Raw genomic sequence first — 22658 nt, 5'->3', positions numbered from 1 at the left:
TCACAGATTTCAAATCTGAACAAAACCTAGGAAAGCACTCACTGAGTTTATAGTATTTCTATTTCATAGACTGTGAAAGTATTACATAAATAGCTCAATAAATTTATTGAGTGGAAGAACTGAGTTTCAAATTTGTTCAAGGTTCCACAGCTAACTGTAGCCTATACCTCAGCCTCCTGGCTCCTAGGCTGGTGTCCTTTTCATTTTACCATGCTGACTCTCCTGTTTCATCTTGAAAGAAGCCATTGCCTTGAAGGATGGATAAGAGGCAGTTAGGGCAGTTCTGGGAGGAAGAAACGGGCATGAGCTAAGGTAGGGAAAAAGCATAGGTACCTATAGATTTGTTGTTAGAAATTCTTTATAAAAAAGTCACAATTTTATTTAAAAATTATATCCTGTTTCAAAACCCTCATTTCTATTAAAGAAAGCAAGAGTGGAATTAGATTTTCTTTAAAACTATGAATAGTTGGTTGCCAATTTTCCCAAGTTGAACTGTAGAATCAAAGAATTCAAGAACAATAAAAGTGAATACTACTTGTATGATAAACAGGGTTACTGAGAAACTTGTCATTCAGTTTTACTTTAAAATATGTGTTTGCAATGTTTTAAATATGCATCTTTAGTGACAGGAATTATTTATATATTTATAAAAAGTTACCTCATCCCCATTTGTCACAAGGGGCAGAATGCATTTATATTTTTCTTTATGTGTAGTTGTCATGATGACATAATTATCTTCTTTATACAAAACTCCAGTTGTAGGCTAGAATAGAACAAAAAATACACAGTTTTTTGTTGTTGTTGTTAAGTTGTATTACAGTGAATAAACTACAGTCTTAGGTCAAAGTAATTCATCACGTTCAAGAGAAGATTTTTAAGGGGAAAATATTCCACATATTATTTAAGATCAAAATGAGGATGACACACTATAACAGAGAAAAAAAAATGAATGAAAATGAAACTTGGAATATAGAAGAAAGTAGTAATGCAACAGAGTGAAGTTAAAATAGGGATTAAACAGCATTAACAGGCGGGGAACTTGGGTGGCATAGTGGGTTAAGCGTCTGGCTCTTGGTCTCAGCTCAGCCTGGTTAAGATCAAGTCCCGCATGGGCTCCATGCTCTGCTTGGGTTTCTCTTTCTCTCCCTCTGCATCCCCTATTCCCCCAAAGCTCTCTTTCAGATAATAAATAAATCTTCAAAAAAATGCATTAAGAGGCAATGAATGTTTACTGATACATCATTACTGAATACTTATTACACCTATTAAAAATTACCACCTATATGCGAGAACCAACAGCACTTTACAAATGTACTCTCAATTCTGTTGGAAAGGACACTTGGACATAATAGTGGTGCATAATTTTTCATATGTGGATAAATTACTTTTATTTTTTTTTAATATTTTATTTATTTATTTGACAGAGAGAAATCACAAGTAGATGGAGAGGCAGGCAGAGAGAAAGAGAGGGAAGCAGGCTCCCTGCTGAGCAGAGAGCCCGATGCGGGACTCGATCCCAGGACCCTGAGATCATGACCTGAGCCGAAGGCAGTGGCTTAACCCACTGAGCCACCCAGGTGCCCCGGATAAATTACTTTTAAAAGAAAAATCTCCAGGGGGGCCTGGGGAACTCAGTAGGTTAAGCCTCTGCCTTTGAATCAGGTCATGATCCTAGGGTCCTGAAATCGAGTCTGCGTTGGGACTTCCTGCTTGGTGGCGAGTCTGTTTCTCCCTCTCTGTCTCCATCTGCCTCTCTCCCAGGCTTGTGCACACGCGCTCTCTCTCTCTCTCAAATAAATAAATAAAATCTTAAAAAAAAAAAAAAAGAAAAGAAAAAGAAAAAGCGATCTTCTGTTCTGACTTAACTTTTTTTTTAGTATATATCCTGGGTCAGCAAACTCTTTCTGTAAAGGGACAGGCAGTAAATATTTTAGGCTTTGTGGGTCATATGATCTCTGTTTCAACTACCCAACTATCAATTGTAGTAAGACATTGTATAAGCAATAGGAAAATGAACAGGTATGGCTGTGTCCTGAAAAAACTTTATTTATAAAAATAGATGGCTGGCCAACACAAAGGTGTAGTTTGCCAATTCCTGGTATGTATCAACGAAACTATTCAAACTTTCACAATATAAAACCAAACAAATTCACAAGTCAAACAGGAACCAATGTAATTCAAATGAACATTTCAGTTAATATAACTCACATTATTTAACCAAAAAGAAATCTTTGCTTTGTGATAGTAGATGTGTCACTAAGACAGAGGTTTTTATGTTCTGTGATATGTGTTCTGTGATAATTCAACTCAACTTCTCATCTTACCATAGTGTGAAACCACTATACCATATGGCTATCCCTCATGAAGAACGAACCACTCTTATTAAGTAACTCTTCTTTTCTCAGTTTAACAAGAAGGACTCATAAGCTTAATAAAACAAGTACTACTTGATCCAATGTTATCTCAAACACAAATGCAAATTAGGGCAATGTTTTTCTAAGACAATAAAACAAAATAAAAAAATAATAGTAAATATAAGCTATATTAGCTATACTGAAGTTTTAAATCCTTAACATTTTTAACACATCAATCTTCAAGACAGGCTTTCTACCTATTTTCAGAAAAAGAAACTGAAACCCAGAGATTAAATAATTTGTACAAGGCAGGACACCTGGGTGGCTTAGTCAGCTTAAGTCCTCCCTGCTCAGCAGGGAGCCCACTCCTCCCTCAGCCTCTACTGCTTCCTTTGCTGCGTGCTCTCTCTCTCTCTTTCAAATAAATAAAATCTTTTTTTTCTTTAAAGATTTTATTTATTTATTTGACGACAGAGATCACACATAGGCAGAGAGGCAGGCAGAGAAAGGAGGAAGCAGGCTCCCTGCTGAGCAGAGAGCCTGATGCGGGGCTTGATTCCAGAACCCCGGGATCATGACCTGAGCCAAAGGCAGAGGCTTTAACCCACTGAGCCACCCAGGCGCCCCATAATAAGTAAAATCTTTAAAAAAAAAAGAAATTTGTACAAGGTAACACAGCTAGTAAGTACCACAGTACAGAGATGAACCCAGTCAGACTGGTTCCATATTCTGTGTGCTCTTAACTGTTTTAACATATTTGAATCAGTGTTTGTTAACATTTTTTTAGATATATAGATTTATTTTTTTAGATATATAGATTTATAGGCTCCTGGATTATGATGAAGGATCCTTTCATTTAAAAGACCATTGTAGGGGCACCTGGGTGGCTCAGTGGGTTAAAGCCTCTGCCTTCAGCTCAGGTCATGATCCCGGGGTCTGGGGATCGAGTCCCGCATCCGGCTCTCTGCTCAGCAGGGAGCCTGCTTCCTTTCCTCTCTCTCTGCCTCTCTGCCTCCCTGTGATTTCTGTCTGTCAAAATAAAATAAAATCTTAAAATAAAATAAAATAAAATAAAAGACCATTGTAGGGACGCCTGGGTGGCTCAGTTGGTTAAGCGGCTGCCTTCGGCTCAGGTCATGATCCCAGTGTCCTGGGATCGAGTCCCACATCGGGCTCCTTGCTCTGCAGGGAGCCTGCTTCTCCCTCTGCCTCTAGCCTGCCACTCTGTCTGCCTGTGCTTGCGCTCTGTATCTTTCTCTCTCTAACAAACAAATAAAATCTTAAAAAAAAAAAAATAAAAAAAAAATAAAAGACCATTGTAAATGAAGAGGGGAACCAAAGAGATTTGAAAGTGAGAGTTGCAAAACCAAATTTATGAAAAAGGGATCCTTAGAACCATTTATTCAGTTGTGCCAACAAATTGCTATAAGATATAACATTTACAATGGTTTTCCACATTTTTCAGATAGATGCAGAATTGTTAAAATCATGACTCACACTTGCTTAGCAATGGCTGGCCTGAAGCCTTGCCATATCATTCCTGTACGGTAGTGAAGGCAACCAGCAGCATATGACTTAAGTGTATTTACCTCTATTTGTGAAGTACCTGCAACTCTAATGTTCAGAATTGAATTCCACAGCAATACTGATTTACTAAAACATTCAGCACAATGCCAACAATGGAAAAACAACTGCTTGCTTGGAACCACAGCAAAGACAGTAAGACAATCCTTTCTTTGTAATAAAAACCACTCTTGGGGCTTTATGTCTATATGTTAAGAAATTCATTCCTCTTGGAAAAGGACTTCAGCTCCCTCCATTTTGACCTCAAACTTTCTAGTTAGGTGTTTCCTTGCAGCTTGTCTCTTGGCTCAGACTAGAAGATCCAGGGGGCAAAGCATCCTCTGATGGGAATCTCAACTACCCCCTCAACCAAAAAGGACCATCTGAGCCAGCAAGACGTCTGCCTTCCCATGACTGACTTTAAGACAAGGTTTGATTTGACCTTCAATGCCTCCTTGAACAGACCCATGCCACCTATGCCCCATATATTTCATATATAAACATATATATTTTTAGCACTTTGGAGACAGTCTTTGAATTGCCAGTCTGCTGTCTTTTCAGTGCTGGCCTCACTGAAATAAATCCTTTCTTGTTTCACCATCATTCATTTCTCTGAGTTTGGATTTTGTCAGCTGTGAGTGGCAGAACCTCATTCTGTATGGAATCCCCAGGCCTCAGTGCTTCTGCTTGCCTGTGGCCCAGCTATATTCTGCCTACTGTTTTTAAGGTCTAGGTAAGGGGTAATAAGAAATAAAAGCCATCACTTGTTTGAAGATGCAAAGATTTGTCTTTCATTAGTTTTGGAAGGGTTGCTTTCCTCTTCAATAAAACGGATCAAGGAGCAATTTCTCTGTCTGAAAACTGCTGAAATAGTGAGTCACTTATTGTGAACTAAAAATTTTAACAAATTTTACCCTCTTTTTCAGAACAGAAATTACTGGGAAAAAGTTAACCTCTTCTGATTTTCTAAGTTAAAAAAACTTTTTTGACCTGCTACTAAAAATGTTTTCTTTTGATTTAGTAAAACAGTTCCTTAGAAAAATGAAATATAATAATTCTGAATGTATAGAATTGCTGATAGTGTAAAAAAGTTGTTCCATATAACACCTTAATGTATTTTCCATGTAAGAGGTCTTATTAGTGATTTGATAAAAATTAGATATTAATATAATGAAATTAATCCAAGGGGGCATGGTACTTTAAGGTTAAAAAACTTAAAAAATATGTTGGCGGGAGAGAAATTCCTAATGTTTGACAGGAGTCTGGAAGAATTAGGATAGAGGATGAGAGACAAAAGAGAGAAGCTGTAAAATAAACTCAGTGGTACAACTTCTCAGCATATATAAACATGTTTGGGAAAAAAAACACAGACATGCTTGGAACTCTGGAGTTGGTTATCATTCTTCCCAAGCATAGTGTTTGGGTAATTTTTTTTTTTTTTTAAATTAAAGTAGGCTCAGAGCCCAATGCAGGGCCTGAACTCATGACCCTGAGATCAAGATCTGAGCTGCGATTCAGAGTTGGAGGCTTAACTGACTAAGCTACCCAGGTACCCCATAGGAAATTTTTGAGTGGGAATACACTTCCAAGAGGAGTAAAGACAAAACTGGACTTATTCTGTGGTTTTTACTTTGGTGAAATCTGTGAACTCTGTGAAGTAATGAAGAATTGAATAGTTTAATGACACAGATGGTATTTCAGAAGAAAAATATATACACACAAAAAAACTGAATGCTAAAAACCAGTAAAAAAGGAATATCATAGTCATTAACTAGTTAACAAAAACATTAAGAATATACACAGCTTTGGTGCTTAATAATTTTTCTAAGTAAATTTGAAAGAAAGATTATAAAGCTTATATATTGTTTTGATATATCTGAATGGGGAGAGGATTTAAAGTACAGAAGAATTTTAAGACTAAAAAATAAAATTCACATCTTCTAATCTAGTCTCTTCCAATTTCAGATCGTAGAAAGATAAAGGCCCTTATTCTCGTTCATACAGCTGCTTAGTTATATATGTCCAACCAAATGGCCCATAAAAGAAAACGACAGTGCCAGGTGAGGAGGGCTGTAATGTCAATTACATGAAGTAGGGAAGGAAAGCCTTAAGATTAAATAGTACTAAAACAAAACCCAAAGGCCAATGATAAAAGACTCTTACAGTTTATTTTTACATGAGGGCCACAGATATTTTGCCAACTCAGAGAAAAAGGTCTCTAGATTTTCCTCAAAATAACTTAAAAAAATTTTTTTAAAAGATTTTATTTATTTGTTAGAAAATGGTGGGGCACAAGCAGGGGGAGCAGCAGGCAGAGGAAGCAGCAGGCTCCCTGCTGAGCAAGGAGCCCGATGGGGATGTGGGACTCAATTCCAGGACCCCAAGATCTTGACCTGAGCTGAAGGTGGACACTTAAATGATGAGCCACCTTGGCGTCTCTCAAAATAACTTTAAAAAATATATATATATGAAAAAAACACTTCAGAGGTGTCCATCTTAGCTTACATTACACTGCCAAAGAGAATTAAAAAAATTAAAATTCAAAATAACATTGACAGACATATGGAAGGTTGGTACCGAATACATGTAAGACAGATCTTCCATAACCTCTTTTAAGCCAGCAAACACCAGTGCCAGAAAGGAAACAGAATAACATTTGGTAGTAACCTCTAAAAAGGCCAGTTTTAGTTATCCATTTAAAAGTCACGAAGTTTTCAGGGCTGCCTATCAGCATGTAATTTTTAAATTAAAAAAACAAAAACAAAAACAAAAACAGGGCTCCTGTGTGGCTCAGTCAGTTAAGTGTCTGACTTCAGCTCAGGTCAAGATCTTGGGGTCCTGGGATTGAGTCCCAGGTTGGGCTCCCTGCTCAGTCTGGAGTCTACTTGTCCCTCTGCCTCTCTATCTGCCTCCCCTTGCTTGTGCTCTCTGCCTCTCTCGCAAATTGATACAACCTTTTTTTTTTTTAAGATTTTATTTATTTATTTGACAGACAGAGATCACAAGTAGGCAGAGAGAGAGAGAGAGAGGAGGAAGCAGGCTCCCTGCTGAGCAGAGAGCCCGATGTGGGGCTCGATCCCAGGACCCTGGGATCAAGACCTGAGCTGAAGGCAGAGGCTTTAACCCACTGAGCCACCCAAGCGCCCCCAAATTGATAAAATCTTAAAAAAAAAAAAAAATACCTGACAGGTACAAGAGTAAGTTTAATGACCACATTCTGTAACACTTACCATGTTTATTCTTTGTGGTTTTTTGAAAGGATAATAGGAGTTGGATTAAATTATTCTCACTTCAAGACTGCTAAAGTTATATCTCACTTACAACAAGCTTTTATATAAGTATTTTATTTTTTAAAAGATTTTATTTGTTTATTTGAGAGACAGAGAGAGATAGCACAGCGGTGGGGAGGGGCAGAGTGAGAGGGAAAAGCAAGACTGCCCACTAAGCAGGGAACCCGACTTGGGATTTCATACCAGGATGCTGGGATCATGACCCCAGCTGAAGGAAGACACTTAACCGACTGAGCCACCTAGGCACCCTCTAAGTATTTTAATACAATAATATTTCATGGCATTAATACAAAAATAAACCTGGCTCCTCAGGTAAATATTTATTTAGATAATGTTGAGAACCAATGAACTACCAGAGCAGGAGAACTGAAAAGAAGAGGGATGGAGAAACAGAAGAGTGTGAAATATTTGCAAAAAACTACCATTTGTAAATGGAAAGCTGTTGGGGTAACCATAACATCCGCTGTCCTGGTAAATCTTGCTTTGACATCATGCTATCACTTACTCTTGTTTCAACGAATTAGTAATAGAACAGTATGGTAATAGAACAAAACGGTCATCCCAAGTGGAATGACTGCAGGTAACTGGAACAAGAATTTTAAAAAAGCTTTTGTATGTTCCAAGACTTCAATTTGAAATAAATAAATTAATTACTACACGGTAAGCATCTTAAGAGCACAGTTTTGTTTTGTTTTGTTTTTTTTTAATTGGCCTACAGTGGTAGGAAGACTTTAAAGCAGAGTAATCCCTAAAGACAGAAGGATCGCACATTTTCCTTACTGTGAGATTATAAAAATGTTCATCTCTTGGAAAACTGATCACGGAATTTCAAATTCTGGGGTGTACAGTCGTAATACACCAGCGCTGTACTGCTTATTCTGAGTAGAATGTAGATGTTAATACATCTCAAAGGCCCAACAGCCCTCTCGGAAACAACCCTGAAGGAGAAAGAGCTGTGAGAATGTACATACGCACGTGTGTGTATACGAGACAGAAATAACCAGTCCGAGAGGGAACTCTTATCTGCAGTACCACCGGTTTTGCAGGTAGGGTGGAACTACTGAAGGAGAGAAGGCGGCTGGTGGAGGAAGAACTGCCCTGACTTTCTAAAGAGAAGATAAATACCTGTGTCTGACGTGATTCTAAGAAAGCTTCTTCCACGGGGTGGGAGTGTTGGTAAGCACTGTCTAATGAGCCATATTGAAAAGGGGCAGAGCAGGTGACTGCTGGATCCTCAGTGCTTAGCATGGAGGGCAAAACCACATAATGTGTTCGCTAAACACTTGCTGTATGAATGAATGAATGCGAGGTAAATGAACCTTTGGATTAGGGAAGGAGGCATTCGCCTGCAGAGGTGGTTCTGGAGGAGAAAAGCGCAGGTACCGAGGGAAGGGCCAAACCCCAGTGCTAGGAGGGACAGAGAGGGCTACAGGATTCGCGAGGGCACTGACCAGAGAGAACTCGGTGCCGGGCCAGTTGACTCGGAAAGGGATGTCATCGCTGAGCTGGGGGAGCGCTCGGCCGCCACCGGACGCCTCTAGGAGGCCGCAGAGGACCAGTAACACCGGCCCGCCTGCGACCAGACTACGCGCGCCGCCTCCTCCTTCCTCCATCCTCCGCTGCCGATTTCTCCAGCCGCCGCCACAACCTCCTCTTCCCATAGAGGAGAGGAGGGGGAGGAGGAGGAGGAGGCGGCGGGACTTCTAAGCACCCAGGCAGCCCGGGGCCCAACCGCCGCCACGTCTCCTTCCGGAGAGCCGGGCAACCCCACCTCCGCCCCTTTGGGCCTCCCGCCACCGTTTCCGGGGCAGGCGGCATATCAACATCCGGGTCCACCAAGCCGCCCGCCTACGGAAGCCGGGACGCCGGTCGGCGGTCTCGGGGGAGGGGGAGGGGAGAAATCGAACGTTGCGACCGGCCGGAGGCTGACTCCGAAAACCTGGCCTGAGTCCAGGCTTTTCCGCGGAGACGTGAGGCACCGAGAGTGGGTGAGTCCGGGAGGCGGCGGCCGCTCCCGCCTGCCCCCCTCGCGGCTCTCCAGCGGGTAGGCGGTGTCTTGGCTCGCCCTGGAGCTGGAAGAAGAGCGTGAACTCGGCGGGTGTGGTCATTAGATGCCAGAATTGGAGGTGGCGATGAGAAGTGGCGGTGTTCCTGACTTAGCTACCCTCCAGCTGCTTTTCTTTTTCTTTTTCTCCGCACGTAGCATCTGTACACTTCATTTTTCCCGCTTGAAGCTTCTCTCCGCCTCTTCTCCTATGGGCTGTGGTCATCTCAGTTCCTTGCAGCCACTGACAAACCCAGGGCCGTTTGCTCAGTCTAGCTTAGGGGATACCGGATCTGAGGAATCCTGTCGTACCCCAGTGTAAGAATCCTGTGATTCTCTGAGGTTGTTGTGGACAGAGACTCCTCGTGGAGAAGACAGCTAGACCTCACAGCCCCTGCGTTTTCACCAGTGCGGCTTCTCCTTCATCCCACAGTTGACATTCAGCTTATGAAATGAAGTTGACATTTATGGAATGGAGATGACATTTCAACTTATGAAGCTGTTAAGTTTCCGTATGTGAGGTTCGGGGCCAGGCGAATGTGAAGTTATGAATTCACCTGGGGTTAAGACATGCCTGATTGCGTTCAAAATAAGACAAAAAGTTTTAAATTCCCCTCTCTTTTAAAAATGCCATTGTTTTCATTTCCAGTATAATGGGTTATACAGTGGTAGCCATGGAGCACCTAAAATTTTCTTTCTGGATGTGGGTAAAGCTGGACTCTCCCCTCACTCCTCGAGTTTGAACCAAATCAAAAAGCAGGAGGGGCAGGCTTATTTTTCATCTTAAAAGTTTTCTCTCCCCCATATTCTATTATTTATTTATTTATATTCAGCGTAACAGTATTCATTATTTTTGCACCACACCCAGTGCTCCATGCAATCCATGTCCTCTCTAATACCCACCACCTGGTTCCTCCAACCTCCCACCCGGTGCCCCTTCAAAACCCTCAGATTGTTTTTCAGAGTCCATAGTCTCTCGTGGTTCACCTCCCCTTCCAATTCCCCCCAACTCCCTTCTCCACTCTAAGTCCCCATGTCCTCCATGCTATTTGTTATGCTCCACAAATAAGTGAAACCATATGATAATTGACTCTGTCTGCTTGACTTATTTCACTCAGCATAATCTCTTCCAGTCCCGTCCATGTTGCTACAAAAGTTGGGTATTCATCCTTTCTGATGGAGGCATAATACTCCATAGTGTATATGGAAAAAGTTTCCTTTTTTTTTTTTTTAAATATAAGGAATCCACAGTTTCAAAGAAAATTACTTTGGTCCAGCTTTGAGGTGTTGTTTATTAATTTGTTTAGTACTTATTAGTGCTTTATTTGTGCCAGACCAGTAGGTTTGGTAAAATGGTAAATAAATGTGTCTCCGCCTTTTGTCCCTCTTGGTCTAGAAGGCAAATTACACAAATAATTGCAACCTATTGTGGTAATAAAATAGTAGTTAACATTCACTTAGCATTTATTGTGTACTAGACATTAATCTAAATACTCTGTATATTTATGAAGCAGGTACTATATATTATAGAGTAGAGGGATGTAAAAGTGGAGATAGAAAAAAGGAAGTGAGGAACTCAAGGGTTGGACTCGAAAGGCTTTCCAAGAGAGGTGACTTTAGACCTGGGGTTTTAAGGATTTGTAGGAAGGAGTTCAAGCAGATGGAGAAGTGCATTTCAAGCATAATTTTTTTTTAAGATTTTATTTATTTATGACAGAGAGGTAGCAAGGGAGGGAACATAAGCACAGCGGAGCTGGAGAGGGAGGAGCAGGCTTCCCACCAAGCAGGGAGCCAGATCCGGGGCTTGATCCCAGATGCTGGGACCATGATCTGAGCCAAAGGCAGATGCCCAGCAACTGAACCACCCAGGCGACCCTCAAGCATAACTCTTCTTGATGACCCATTAGGACTTTTTGGTGTAGTCAGAGGACAGGATAAAATGGAGTCATCAGGCACCTGGGTGGCTCAGTGGGTTAAAGCCTCTGCTTTCGGCTCAGGTCATGATCCCAGAGTCTTGGGATAGAGCCCCACATCAGGGCTCTCTGCTCAGCAGGGAGCCTGCTTTCCCCTCTCTCTGCCTGCCTCTCTGCCTACTTGTGATCTCTCTCTGTCAAATAAATAAATAAAATCTTTAAAAAAAAATGGAGTCATCAGCAGGAGATTGGTACTACAGAGGGACAGAGGCAGTCAGTTCAGGGAGGGTTGCATATAGAGCATATTCTGTGCAGAAGTGTTTGAGCTTTATCCAATAAGTCCCAATTGTTGCAGACTTTTTGCATCGGAATTATCTGATGTGACCCCTGTTTCTCAAGTATACAAAGATTAATTCCAAACGGATTAAAGATTTAAGTGAATCACACACAGTAAAGAGAAAAAATTACAAGAAAATTTAGGGGTATAATTAATCTTTGCAACTGAAATAGAAAATACTTGTGTCATCAAAGAAAAAGACATATTTGAGTAAATAAAAATGAAAAGTACTTGCAAGGCGCTAGTTTAGTATCTGGGGGTTATAATAATGGAATCTGGTTCAATAGAGCTTATGTTCAAATAAGAGCTTCAATAAAAAATAAATAACATACTTTCTGGTACTGGCAAATACTGCTTAGAAATTTGGGTTATACGAAAGAGAAGACCTTTGAGATGTGCTGCTTAGGCAGATGATCAGAGTAACCCTCTGTGATGAAGTAACACTTGAGTGGTAACTTGAAATGATGAAGAAGGTGGCGCACCAAATTTTCCAGGCGGAGGTCCTGAGGCAAGGATGAGTGTGGTATGTCGGACTGACAGAAAGAAGGCCTGTGTGGCTAGAGTGTAAGAGATGATGTTTGAGAGGCAGGAAGAGGACACAGACCTGTAAGCAGGAGAGTGTTAGGGCCTGATGCACATTCATGAGGATCATTAAGACTGTTGTGTGGAAAATTGATTATAGGGGATGTTATGGGCTGAATTGTGTTCCCCTAAAGGATATGGTGAAGTTCTAACCCCTGGAACCTTGTGAGTGTGAATTTATTTGGACATAGGGCCTTTGCAGATGTGATCAAGTTAGGATGAGGTCATATTGAATTAGGGTGGGTCCTTATCGGCCATCCCACGATGGTCTGTGTGAACAGTCATTTCCCCATGATGTATGTTTCTTTGGTCTAAGCTTGAATATGCCAGGATGGCTTGGCAGAAGCTAGGGGTCTTCTCTCCCTTTAAAGTCAGAAAGTGTTCATTCATGAAACAAGTATCTGCTGAGCACTTATTACACGCCAGCAGGGTTTTCAGAGCACACAGTGCTTCGCTCTCCTGGTACCTCTCTTAGAGAGACCCCAAGTTTGTGTGGCCGCTTGATTGCTGTTAGTTGTCTGTGGTTGATGCAAAACCGTCTGTAACCAGGTGGATAACTTGTTTGCCTATAGATGATCACTGGGTCCTGGGTGTCTGAATGTCTTTCCTGGAGCTGGTCCATTGTTGAACGATACCAGCCTCTCATTCAGTCAGGAAGCGTTTTCTTCCCTCTCTGAGAAAACACTCTTGCACAGATTCTCATGGTGACACCATGATTTTAAGATCCAGCTTCTCCTTATGGGCAGCTCTTTGGATTTACAGAGCTGGGAAAGGCCTATTTTAAGTGAATGAAAAAAACATGAGCCTAAGACTTATTGAGATCAAAAGTAATTTGGTTTGATGGGGTGCCTGGGTGGCTCAGTTAGTTGGGGGTCTGCCTTGTCTCAGGTCACGATCCTGGGGTCCTGGGATTGAATCGCATATCAGGCTCCCTGCTCTGCAGAAACTCTGCTTCTCCCTGTTCCTCTGCCTACCACTCCCCTTGCTTGTGCTCTCTGAATCTCTGTCAAATAAATAAATAAAAATCTTTTAAAAAAAAGGTAATTTGGTTTGAGTACAAGAAGGGAGTTTGGGAATGACATAAGGAGTTTAAAATGTGAAGGGGTGACATTTCACTGTAGTGGGAAAGGATTTTTTTTTTTTTTTAAAGATTATTTATTTATTTATTTATTTGACAGAGAGAGAAATCACAAGTAGGCGGAGAGTCAGGCAGAGAGAGAGAGAGAAGCAGGCTCCCGCTGAGCAAAGAGCCCGATGCGGGGCTCGATCCCAGGACACTGAGATCATGACCCGAGCCGAAGGCAGCGGCTTAATCCACTGAGCCACCCAGGCGCCCCGGATTTTTTTTTTTTTTTAAAGATTTCATTTATTTATTTGACAGAGATCACAAGCAGGAAGAGAGGCAGGTAGAGAGAGAGGGGGGGAAGCAGGCTCCCTGCTGAGCAGAGAGCCCAACTCGGGGCCCGATCCCAGGCCCCTGCTTTCGGCTCAGGTCATGATCCCAGAGTCTTGGGATAGAGCCCCACATCAGAGGCCTAACCCACTGAGCCTAAGGCAGAGGCCTAACCCACTGAGCCACCCAGGTGCCCCTAGGATGTTTTAATTAATAAATGATGTGAGTATAATTTGCTGTCCATTTATAAGAAAACCAACGAGATGCCCTCTTCATAAAATACACAAAAACTAAATTGTAAATGAGTTAAATATATATATATCTATGTGAAGAGATGAGGAGAATATTTGGGTAACCGGAATAGAGATGACATTTCTTAGTAAGATAGGAAATCCAGATACTATAAAAGGGAAAGCTGGACCTGCTTTAATAAATGTTTTAAAATTAGTAGTTTCTGTTAAAATTAAAAACGTGTAAAACTCTGACCTAGTGATTTCACTTTTTGGACTTGCCCTGATACATAAGAATGTGGGTACAAAGATACTCATTGTGTCATAATCTGTAGCAGCAAAAAAACCCCTCTGGATATCTGATTTTTCAGCAGTTAGGCTATGGCTGAATAAAGAATTAGGTACAAACTCTGTGCAACTGAATAATGAATTGGTTAGGAGCAGAGACTTAGGAGTTAGGCCAGTTAGGTTCTGATTCCAGCCCTACCACCTAACCACATGTCTGACATTGGGAACCTTACTTAACCTCTTTAGAGCTCAGTTCTTTTTCTTTTTCTTTTTCTTTTTTTTCTTTCTTTCTTTTTTTTTTTTTAAGATTTTATTTATTTATTTATTTGACAGAGAGAGAGAGAGAGAGAGATCACAAGTAGTCAGAGAGGCAGGCAGAGAGGGGTCAGGGGAGGGAAGCAGGCTCCCCGCCGAGCAGGGAATCTGATGGGGGGCTTGATCATGACCCTAGCTGAAGGCAGAGGTCTAACCCACTGAGCCACCAAGGTGCCCCAGTTCTTATTTTTCAAATGGAGAAAATAACAAGTGGTAATATATAAGAACTAATGATGATTCAATTTCTTTATTCTATTCATGTACCAGATGTTGTGTCCAGGCACTATTTTAAGCACTTAAAAGATAAAAACTTATTTAATTGATTTAGGCTCATAGTCTAAAAGGTAGGTTTTATTGTTTTCCCCATTTTACTGATGAGGAAACTGAGACACAAGTTAATACAATATTGTAGTATAATTCACACAAACATAAAGTTAATATATTTATGCCACACTATAAAATATGCCTGAATAAAACTGTAAAAAATTTTTTTTAGTTGAAATTTTTATGAATCACAAATGAGAACTAAACAGTTGGGCTTTAAGTTAAAAGTTACTTCAAATCTCTTTATTATTTCTCATTTATTTTTATATATTTATTTATTTTTAAAGATTTTATTTACTTATTTGACAGAGACACAGTGAGAGAGGGAGCACAAGCAGGGGGAGTGGGAGAGGGAAAAGCATGCTCCTGGAGAAGCAGGGAGCCTGATGTGGGGCCTGATTTCAGGACTCTGGGATCATGACCTGAGCCTAAAGCAGACACTTAAAGACTGAGCCACCCAGGTTCCCCTTGTTTCTCATTTATACACAGAAAGGGCAAAACCACTAAAAACAAAGCTATTTGCTCAACTGAACAGCTGGTGTGCAGTCTGAGGTTGTATAGCACTAATTACCCCAGAGGCTGCCTAAGAATATAATTGTCCTTTTCTCTTTATTTCCAGTACTGATTTTTTTCCCCTCCAGTTCCTCCTTTGAATATAATTTACTCTACAGTAATAAAAAAGAAGACATAAGAGAACTGAGATGCACATTTTGGGAAAAATAAAGGAAAGTAAAAGCTTTGGCCTTCACACGTTTTTGGTTGAAATATAACACAAACACAGGTGACAGAATGCCAGCAAATATATAGGTGCACATGTGAATATTGTACGTGTCTCTTAGGCACAGGGGGAAAAAGGAGAGTGGACGTTTGATTTCAAACCAAGCTAGCATGATTCTTTTTTTTAAATCCATGCTTAGTATCTTTAAGTTTCTGCAAAGAATTTTCTACAAGAATGAATTTTTAAAACCCAAGTATACCACAACACCAGTGTAAAACAAAACATATGCTGGAAAGAATTTTCCATACCTAAGAAAATAATCAAATCCAAATGTGGCACTGTACAAGACCACTGGCCTGGATGTTGAAAAAAGTCAGTGACTAAGAAAAGGAGACTGCTTTATAACCTAAGATTTATACTACTTTGGGTCTTGGAAAAATAACAATGATTTCAATTTTTACAATTTATTTACCTTTTTCCCTTTCAGGGTCCAAAGTTCATGCCTTGCATTTGATTGTTGTTTTAAAGTCTCCTTTAAATTGTAACAATCCCCATTTGCCATTTATTTTAAGGCTCACTATTATTTTTTAGTACTACTAAGAAAGTAACTGCTGCCAGTTAAAGTTATGACATGCCAGCGAGTATGAGATGCCTCTCAATTTCAGAAGTCATGACATTAATATATTAATGAAGTATGGCAGATTGCCAGAGGCCATCACCACAATAAGCAATGGAACTGGATATCAGACTACAAGCAGTCTGGCTCCTGAACCCATTCTTTTGGACAGTACTCAATGTTGTCATTTTTTTTTTTTTAAGATTTTTATTTATTTATTTGACAGAGAGAGATCACAAGTAGACAGAGAGGCAGGCAGAGAGAGAGAGAGGAAGGGAAGCAGGCTCCCTGCTGAGCAGAGAGCCTGACGCGGGACTTGATCCCAGGACCTCGAGATCATGACCCGAGCCGAAGGCAGCAGCTTAACCCACTGAGCCACCCAGGCGCCCAATGTTGTCATTTTTTAATTCCAGTGTAGCTAACATATAGTTATATTTGTTTCAGGTGTACTGCAGTTGACCCTCCCTCCTTTTTAAGATTTATTTATTTTAAAGAGAGAGTGTGTGTGTGTGTTCATATGAGTGGGAGGAGAGGTAGATGGAGTGAGAGAGAATCTCAAGCAGACTTCGTGCTGCATGCAAAGCCTGAAGCAGGGCTCACTCCCAAGACCTGGCGATCATGACCTGGGTGGAAACCAAGAGTCCGTCCTTTAACTGACTCAGCCACCTAGGTACCCCTGCAGGTGCTCTTTTTTAATGGATGCAGTGCCTTCATGAATTTCTTTTAGGATAGCATTTACAAATTTTAAACATTTATCTTCTGTTCGCAGAAACAGCTATATTTCCTTCAGGTCAGCTGTTTATTTTCACACTTTTTTCTTGTGCTTTTGCTTTCCTTAAAAAAAAAAAAAATAGTGATTGTTGAGCATGGTGTCAATTATTGGGCCTCACTTTGGGGTCCATGGATGAAATGCAGGAAGAGAACTGCTCTTTCATCTCCCTCTAGCCTATGTCCACATAAGGAAGGTTTTGTTAGGGATTATGAAGATCCTCTAACGCTCTCAGGGTAGATTGTTAAATTAAGAGAAACAAATGTAGTTTTAGTTAGAAACCAACACTGTTGCTTATAGACTTTCTGTGTGTAAAGGAATGGGGTATGAGGTTTGGGTTGGCTGTTCATATACATCTTTTAATCATCCTAATTTTATTTATTTATCTATTATTTTAAATCATCCTGCTTTTAATCCTACAGACCCCTCTTGCTTTCTCTTGTTGTTTCCAGGTTTGGTACTTTTCCAGGCTCTGTTGGCAGGAGTGTCTTCTCCATGGGTGTAGCCTTCTTGTAGGTGTGTGCATGTTTGTTTTAGACTGCAGGTTTTTTTTTTCTGCACTGGCTTAAACCCCAAAGTAGTCCCATCTGTTTTCTCTCTTCTAGAATGAATGAATGCATTTTAGTGGAATTTTGGTAGGAAGTAGAGGAAAACGATTGCCCTTAGTTTGTCTTATACAGAGTAGGTAATTCATAAATATTTGTTGAATAAATTAGTTAATGCTGTTGAGAAAATTGGGCAAAGCATATTTTGTTTAAATTTTTTAAAATTATGACTGTAGGGTATGGGTAATTTAATGAATCCTTTTTCTTTTTTCATCCTTTTAATTTATCCTATTTCAGGAATCTCATTGAGGTTAAAACTTACAAGCAGAGGTACAAAATGAGAAAGCTCCTTTTTCTCACAATTCTTTTTTAAATTAAGAGCCTTAATTCCATTTGTTTCTTTTTAGTGTTTAGCACAATGTTTGGTATATTTTAAGTATTCAATAAATGATAGTTATTATTTTTATGTTTAACTTAAACTCTTTTTAAAAAAATTTATTTATTTATTTATTTGACAGAGAGAGAAAGATCACAACTAGGCAGAGAGGCAGGCAGGGGGTGGGGGAAAGCAGGCTCCCCGCTGAGCAGAGAGCCGATATGGGGCTCAATCCCAGGACCCTGGGATCATGACCTGAGCTGAAGGCAGAGGCTTTAACTCACTAAGCCACCCAGGCGCCCCTAAACTCTTTGTCTCTCATTTTCATCATCTAAGAAAATGGGAATTAATATATCTATCAACAGAATAGATTTTGGCATATATACTGTTTGTTACATAAGGTTAATTATTATTCTTTGATCTGTGAACAGCTACTTATTTTTTTCCATGAGGCTTTTTCTGATCTTATTAGTTTGAATTAATAATTTGTAGTTCTGTATTCTGTTTGTATTTTTTGTCACAGCCTTTATGCTAAATAACATTGATTTGCTTGGTTATATGTCTTTCCACTAAATGTGGTTCTTGATAGCTGGGTACTCTTTTTTCTTGGTAGTCTTAGTGCATAGTTACTGCTTGACACAAATCACAAGTCCCTCATTTTTGCTGGGTCTTAATGGATGAGGAGGATGGGGTGACAGGAACATGGGGTGGGGTACTTTAGTGGGAAGTGAAATGTGTGATAAGTATGCTGACACCATATTATAAATAGTTGAATACCAAGTTAAAGAAATTGAAATTTGTTTTGTATGCTGTGGGAGGCGTTTTTGATTATTGAGCAGCTTAGTTCCATATTTTAGAAACATAATTCTCATTGCAGAGTAGAAAATGTATTGGAAAGAAGAAAAGAGATTGGTGGTAAGAAAAAGATGTAAAAAACTTTGGCTTTTGCGGCGCTTCGGTGGCTCAGTGGGTTAAGTGGCTGTCCTGGGATCAAGCCCTGTCAGGCTCCCTGCTAAGCAGAGAAGCAGAGAGCCTGCTTCTCCCTCTCCCTCTGCCTTATGCTCTGCCTACTTGTGCTCTTGATCTCTCTGTTGAATAAATAATAAAAATATTTAAAAAATAAAAACAAAACTCTGGCTCTTGCTATATTTCAAGTTTCCCATTTTAGCTGAGAAATCTTCCAGCTCATACTTGAAGGAAAGGTTTTATCATCATGTAATATTTCAAGCCACATCACAGATAGGCTCCAGCTTTTCCCTGCTAACTGTTCTTCGACTTATTAAGAAATGTTATGTAAAATTTTCAGTAAAATAAAAGCTAAAATTTTGTATATTGGGAAAATATCATTCATTTTCAGAGCACCTGGGTGACTCAGTGGGTTAAAGCCTCTGCCTTCAGCTCTGGTTATAATCCCAGGGTCCTGGGATCAAGCCCCGGCATCAGGCTCTCTGCTTAGCAGGGACCCTGCTTCCCCATCTCTCTCTTTGCCTGCCTCTCTGCCTACTTGCGATCTCTCTCTCTGTCAAATAAATAAATAAAATCTTAAAAAAAAAAAAAGAAAATATCATTCATTTTCTCTAGAAGCTTGTTAATTGATGAGTATCTTAAACCTGTTTGTTGTATTTTCTGTTCAAGTAATTGTTCAACCTTTAATGTGTGTTATGTGGGATGAAGTTTTCTTCTTGGGAAAAGAGATGAATTCTGCTTTTAGTATGCTAAGTTTCAGGTGCTTGTGTAGCTCAATAAGGTATATGAGATACCTTACATATAAGACATAGAGTCATAAAGAATTTGAGAAAGATTGGAAGTTTTCTCAATAAAGATGGTGATTGAAACCTAGGACTTGGTGAGTTTGTGTATCTGATTAAAAAATCTAAGATGTAACTAAATACAACGAAATGTTCTACTCTTTTGGACTTAGTGAAATGAGATTCTTGCTTACTAGTCTGGTGTATCAGAATTGTAAAGGATGAAACAGAGATCTTTGGGTTAAATCAGGAAAGAGTCATTGGTGACTGAAGACTAACTGACTCCTTGAGTACAGCAAGAGCAAAGGTAGATTGGAGGGGATTAAAAGGAGCTGATAGGGCAATAGAACATTGTAGTTTAAAAATTCTGTGAAGGACTGCAGCCAATTAAGCCGACTGTGCTCTTTGTCTATGGGGGCCCAGTGTGCCATGGCTGCAAACAGTAGCCTCCTCGGTAGTGTATGCAACCTGTTGATTGTATGGGTTGCCCTAAGGGACCTTGGAGACAACCCTTTTTGGTGGATGCTGGGGTCTGACCTCATGGCTATCTCCAATTTAGGCTGCAGACAGGTATGCGGGGTGCCTTTGGAAAGCACAGTAGCCAGGGTCCACATTGGCCAAGTCATCATGTCCATCCATACCAAGCTGCAGAACAAGGAGGATGTGATTGAGGCCCTAAACAGGACCAAGTTCAGGTTCCCTGGCCGCCAGAAGATCCACATCTCCAAGAAGTGGGGCTTTATTAAGTTCAATGCGGATGAATTTGAAGACGTGATGGCTGAAAAGCAGCTTATCCCAGATGGCTGTGGGGTCAAATACATCCCTAACCATGGCCCCTTGGACAAATGGAGGGCTCTGCACTCATGAGAATCTTGGCACTATCCCTTCCCATCATATTCATGTCCACAAATAAATCCAACTTTCTGTCAAAAAAAAAAAAAATTCTGTGAAGGATAGTAAAGTAGGAAGAATAAAAGAAATTACAGGGGTAAGTGGTGGTTTTTTCCAGTTACAGAATGTATGTTTATTTGTTGTCAAACTTTTTATAAAGACAAGAAGGCTTAGTATGATTAAATGAAACCACCAAGAGATTAGTGCTGAATATATAATGTTTTAGAAGGGAAAATGAACCTTAAGTAGAATGAAAAAACCCGGAGATTCAATAAGGCTTATTTTCATCATATCATTTTGACATACAGAAGAATAATTTTAGTAGTTGTCTCTTGAGAAGTTAAAATTCTTTGAAAAGTAGCCACAGGATTAAAAAAAATCATCCCACTAATCTTTGAGTTTCTAATATATGCTTAGGGTGAATTTATTTTAAGGCTTTAGAACGCATAAAAACAGATTGTTGAGAGCTGAATAAATACATAGAAAATATAGTCACAGTATCTTTGGTGAGAAAAGATAAGCATAATTGGAATATTTGATATGTAGATTTTAACAGGATGTGATGAGAGAGAATTTTAAGTGCATCCATCATTTGACTGACTGAAAGAATCAGGGATGATAAATTATAGGAGTATGATGCATCGATAGTTACAACTGTTCCAAAGTTATAATTTAAAAGCTATGTATCCATGGAAAAGAGAAAACTAATATAATGGAACGAAATGTTAACTATAAAATGTTTGAAAATTTATAATAGACCAAATATGGTTCTTAAATTACAGGCATGATTGTAATCATTATGAATCTCAAAGAGATGCTCAACACATGTACTCTGAATATATAATGTAAACCAATACTAGGTAATAGTTTTTATTATGTCAGGTATTCCATAATGCTTTACATATGTTAAAATTAAACGAGCACCTTCAAGATGTAAAATAATACACATTTCAGGTACTTTATTAGTAGAAAGTGAAAAAAAAATCCTTTTTAAGATGAAATGAATATCCTGTAGACGATGGCTAAATTTTTTAACTCCGTCTTAAAGAAATGAGTCAAGTTTATTCTTTAAGATATTCAGAGTTGACACCACAAACCTTTGTTTCCCTAACTGGAAACCTTTTATGTATGGAGGCTGTATCTAGATGGTACTTAATATTTGTGGTAGATCAAAAAGTGACTATGTTTTCCTGGGAGTGGGAAAGGGAAACGTAATAGTGGCCTGCAGTAAGAGTGTAAAGACCTACTTAAAAAAAACCCCACTTCATTAGAGATCTATATTAAAAGTTTCTTTTCTTGGGGCGCCTGGGTGGCTCAGTGGGTTAAAGCCTCTGCCTTTGGCTCAGGTCATGATCCAGGGTCCTTGGATTGAGACCCACATCGGGCTCTCTGCTCAGCAGGGAGCCTGCTTCCCCTCTCTATCTGCTTGCCTCTCTGCCTACTTGTGATCTCTGTCTGTCAAATAAATAAATAAATAAATCTTAAAAAAAAAAAAAAAAAGCTTCTTTTCTCAATGCAGGGTTTACACTCATACTTTCTCTGAATTCCTGAAACTTGAAACTTAACTAGTAGTTATATTCTGAGGAATGAGTCTTGAGTTTTGTGTGTGTGATTAGGGAGGAATGAGAAAAGATGCTTTCAAGTGAGATCCAAGGACTGTAGAGAGAGACAGTTTTGCTGACAGGATCTAGGTTATGATTCCTTCTAGCTGGGAGGCTTCAAACCCTAGCTTCTCTCTAATAAAGTACTGTTTAACTTTTCCATTTTAGTCCTGTTTCTCCCCATCCCAGTGAATATCCCTGTTTCTGGGCTTTGAAATATGGCTTCCATATAAATGCTTATGGTACACCATATGTGATATGTCACATTTTTCTAGTCTAATTGTAACTGAAAGCCTGGAAAGACATATAAATGGGGATCCCAGAGTTATCTCTTGCCCTTTATATTTTATAGCAATTATATAAAATGATAAAAGAATCACTTTGGGGAATTCCAAACTCCTTTGGACTTAGGTTTGTTTGTAAAATGAAAGGCTGTATTTCTGAATTCTGAGCTATAGAATGTGAATCTTGGATTGGCTCATTATATTTGTGGGAATCAATATACATCTATCAAAATGAACTCTAACATCTTTATGTAACAAGCTACATACTATTTCCTTATGCAAAAGTTAATTTTGTTTACCTCCTGAAAAAAAAAAGATGGTGGATAGTGAAGGTGGTGAAGTTCAGGTGGGTTTTAAAATATATTGTAGAAAGATCTTGTGTTTTAGAGTGAGAAAGACCTGGATTTCTGCTACTTAACATATGTGTGTGCAAGGTAGTATGGAAACAAGCTCAGGGAGTTACCCAGAAAATGCTTC

General features: G+C 39.6%; 3 protein-coding genes and 1 non-coding gene across 4 annotated transcripts in view; 3 read left to right on the top strand and 1 right to left on the bottom strand.

Annotated features, from left to right (window-relative positions):
* Positions 1-8993, bottom strand: part of ERLEC1 (endoplasmic reticulum lectin 1) — a 32207-nt gene extending 23214 nt beyond the window's left edge. The window contains exons 1-2 of the mRNA XM_032352110.1: positions 8659-8993; positions 659-763 (exon numbers count right to left, since the gene is read on the bottom strand). Of these exons, the coding sequence (XP_032208001.1) occupies positions 659-763; positions 8659-8868 (315 nt within the window). The 5' untranslated portion in view covers positions 8869-8993. The remainder of the gene's footprint in view (positions 1-658; positions 764-8658) is intronic.
* Positions 8994-9111: 118 nt separating this feature from the next.
* ASB3 (ankyrin repeat and SOCS box containing 3) overlaps positions 9112-22658 on the top strand; it is a 109771-nt gene continuing 96224 nt past the window's right edge. Inside the window, exon 1 of the mRNA XM_032352107.1 lies at positions 9112-9195. The gene's annotated coding sequence lies outside the window, so the exon portion shown is untranslated. The remainder of the gene's footprint in view (positions 9196-22658) is intronic.
* Positions 19196-21600, top strand: LOC116595572 (60S ribosomal protein L10-like). Its single transcript, XM_032352113.1, has one exon. The coding sequence runs from the start codon at positions 19817-19819 to the stop codon at positions 20270-20272; it is 456 nt and encodes a 151-aa protein (XP_032208004.1). The 5' UTR covers positions 19196-19816; the 3' UTR covers positions 20273-21600.
* On the top strand, positions 19783-19916 carry LOC116596671. The gene has a single exon (XR_004288255.1). It is a non-coding gene; the product is annotated as a small nucleolar RNA SNORA70 (small nucleolar RNA).

This window comes from Mustela erminea, chromosome 7 (genome assembly GCF_009829155.1).
Source record: "Mustela erminea isolate mMusErm1 chromosome 7, mMusErm1.Pri, whole genome shotgun sequence".
In the NCBI taxonomy this organism is placed as follows: Eukaryota; Metazoa; Chordata; class Mammalia; order Carnivora; family Mustelidae; genus Mustela; species Mustela erminea.
Note: the sequence above shows the minus strand (reverse complement) of the source record. Positions and strands in the feature narration are given on the sequence as shown.

Bases quoted from the DNA above. Each gene is read 5' to 3' on its own strand.
- LOC116595572 (XM_032352113.1), top strand. From the start codon at position 19,817: ATGGGGGCCCAGTGTGCCATGGCTGCAAACAGTAGCCTCCTCGGTAGT.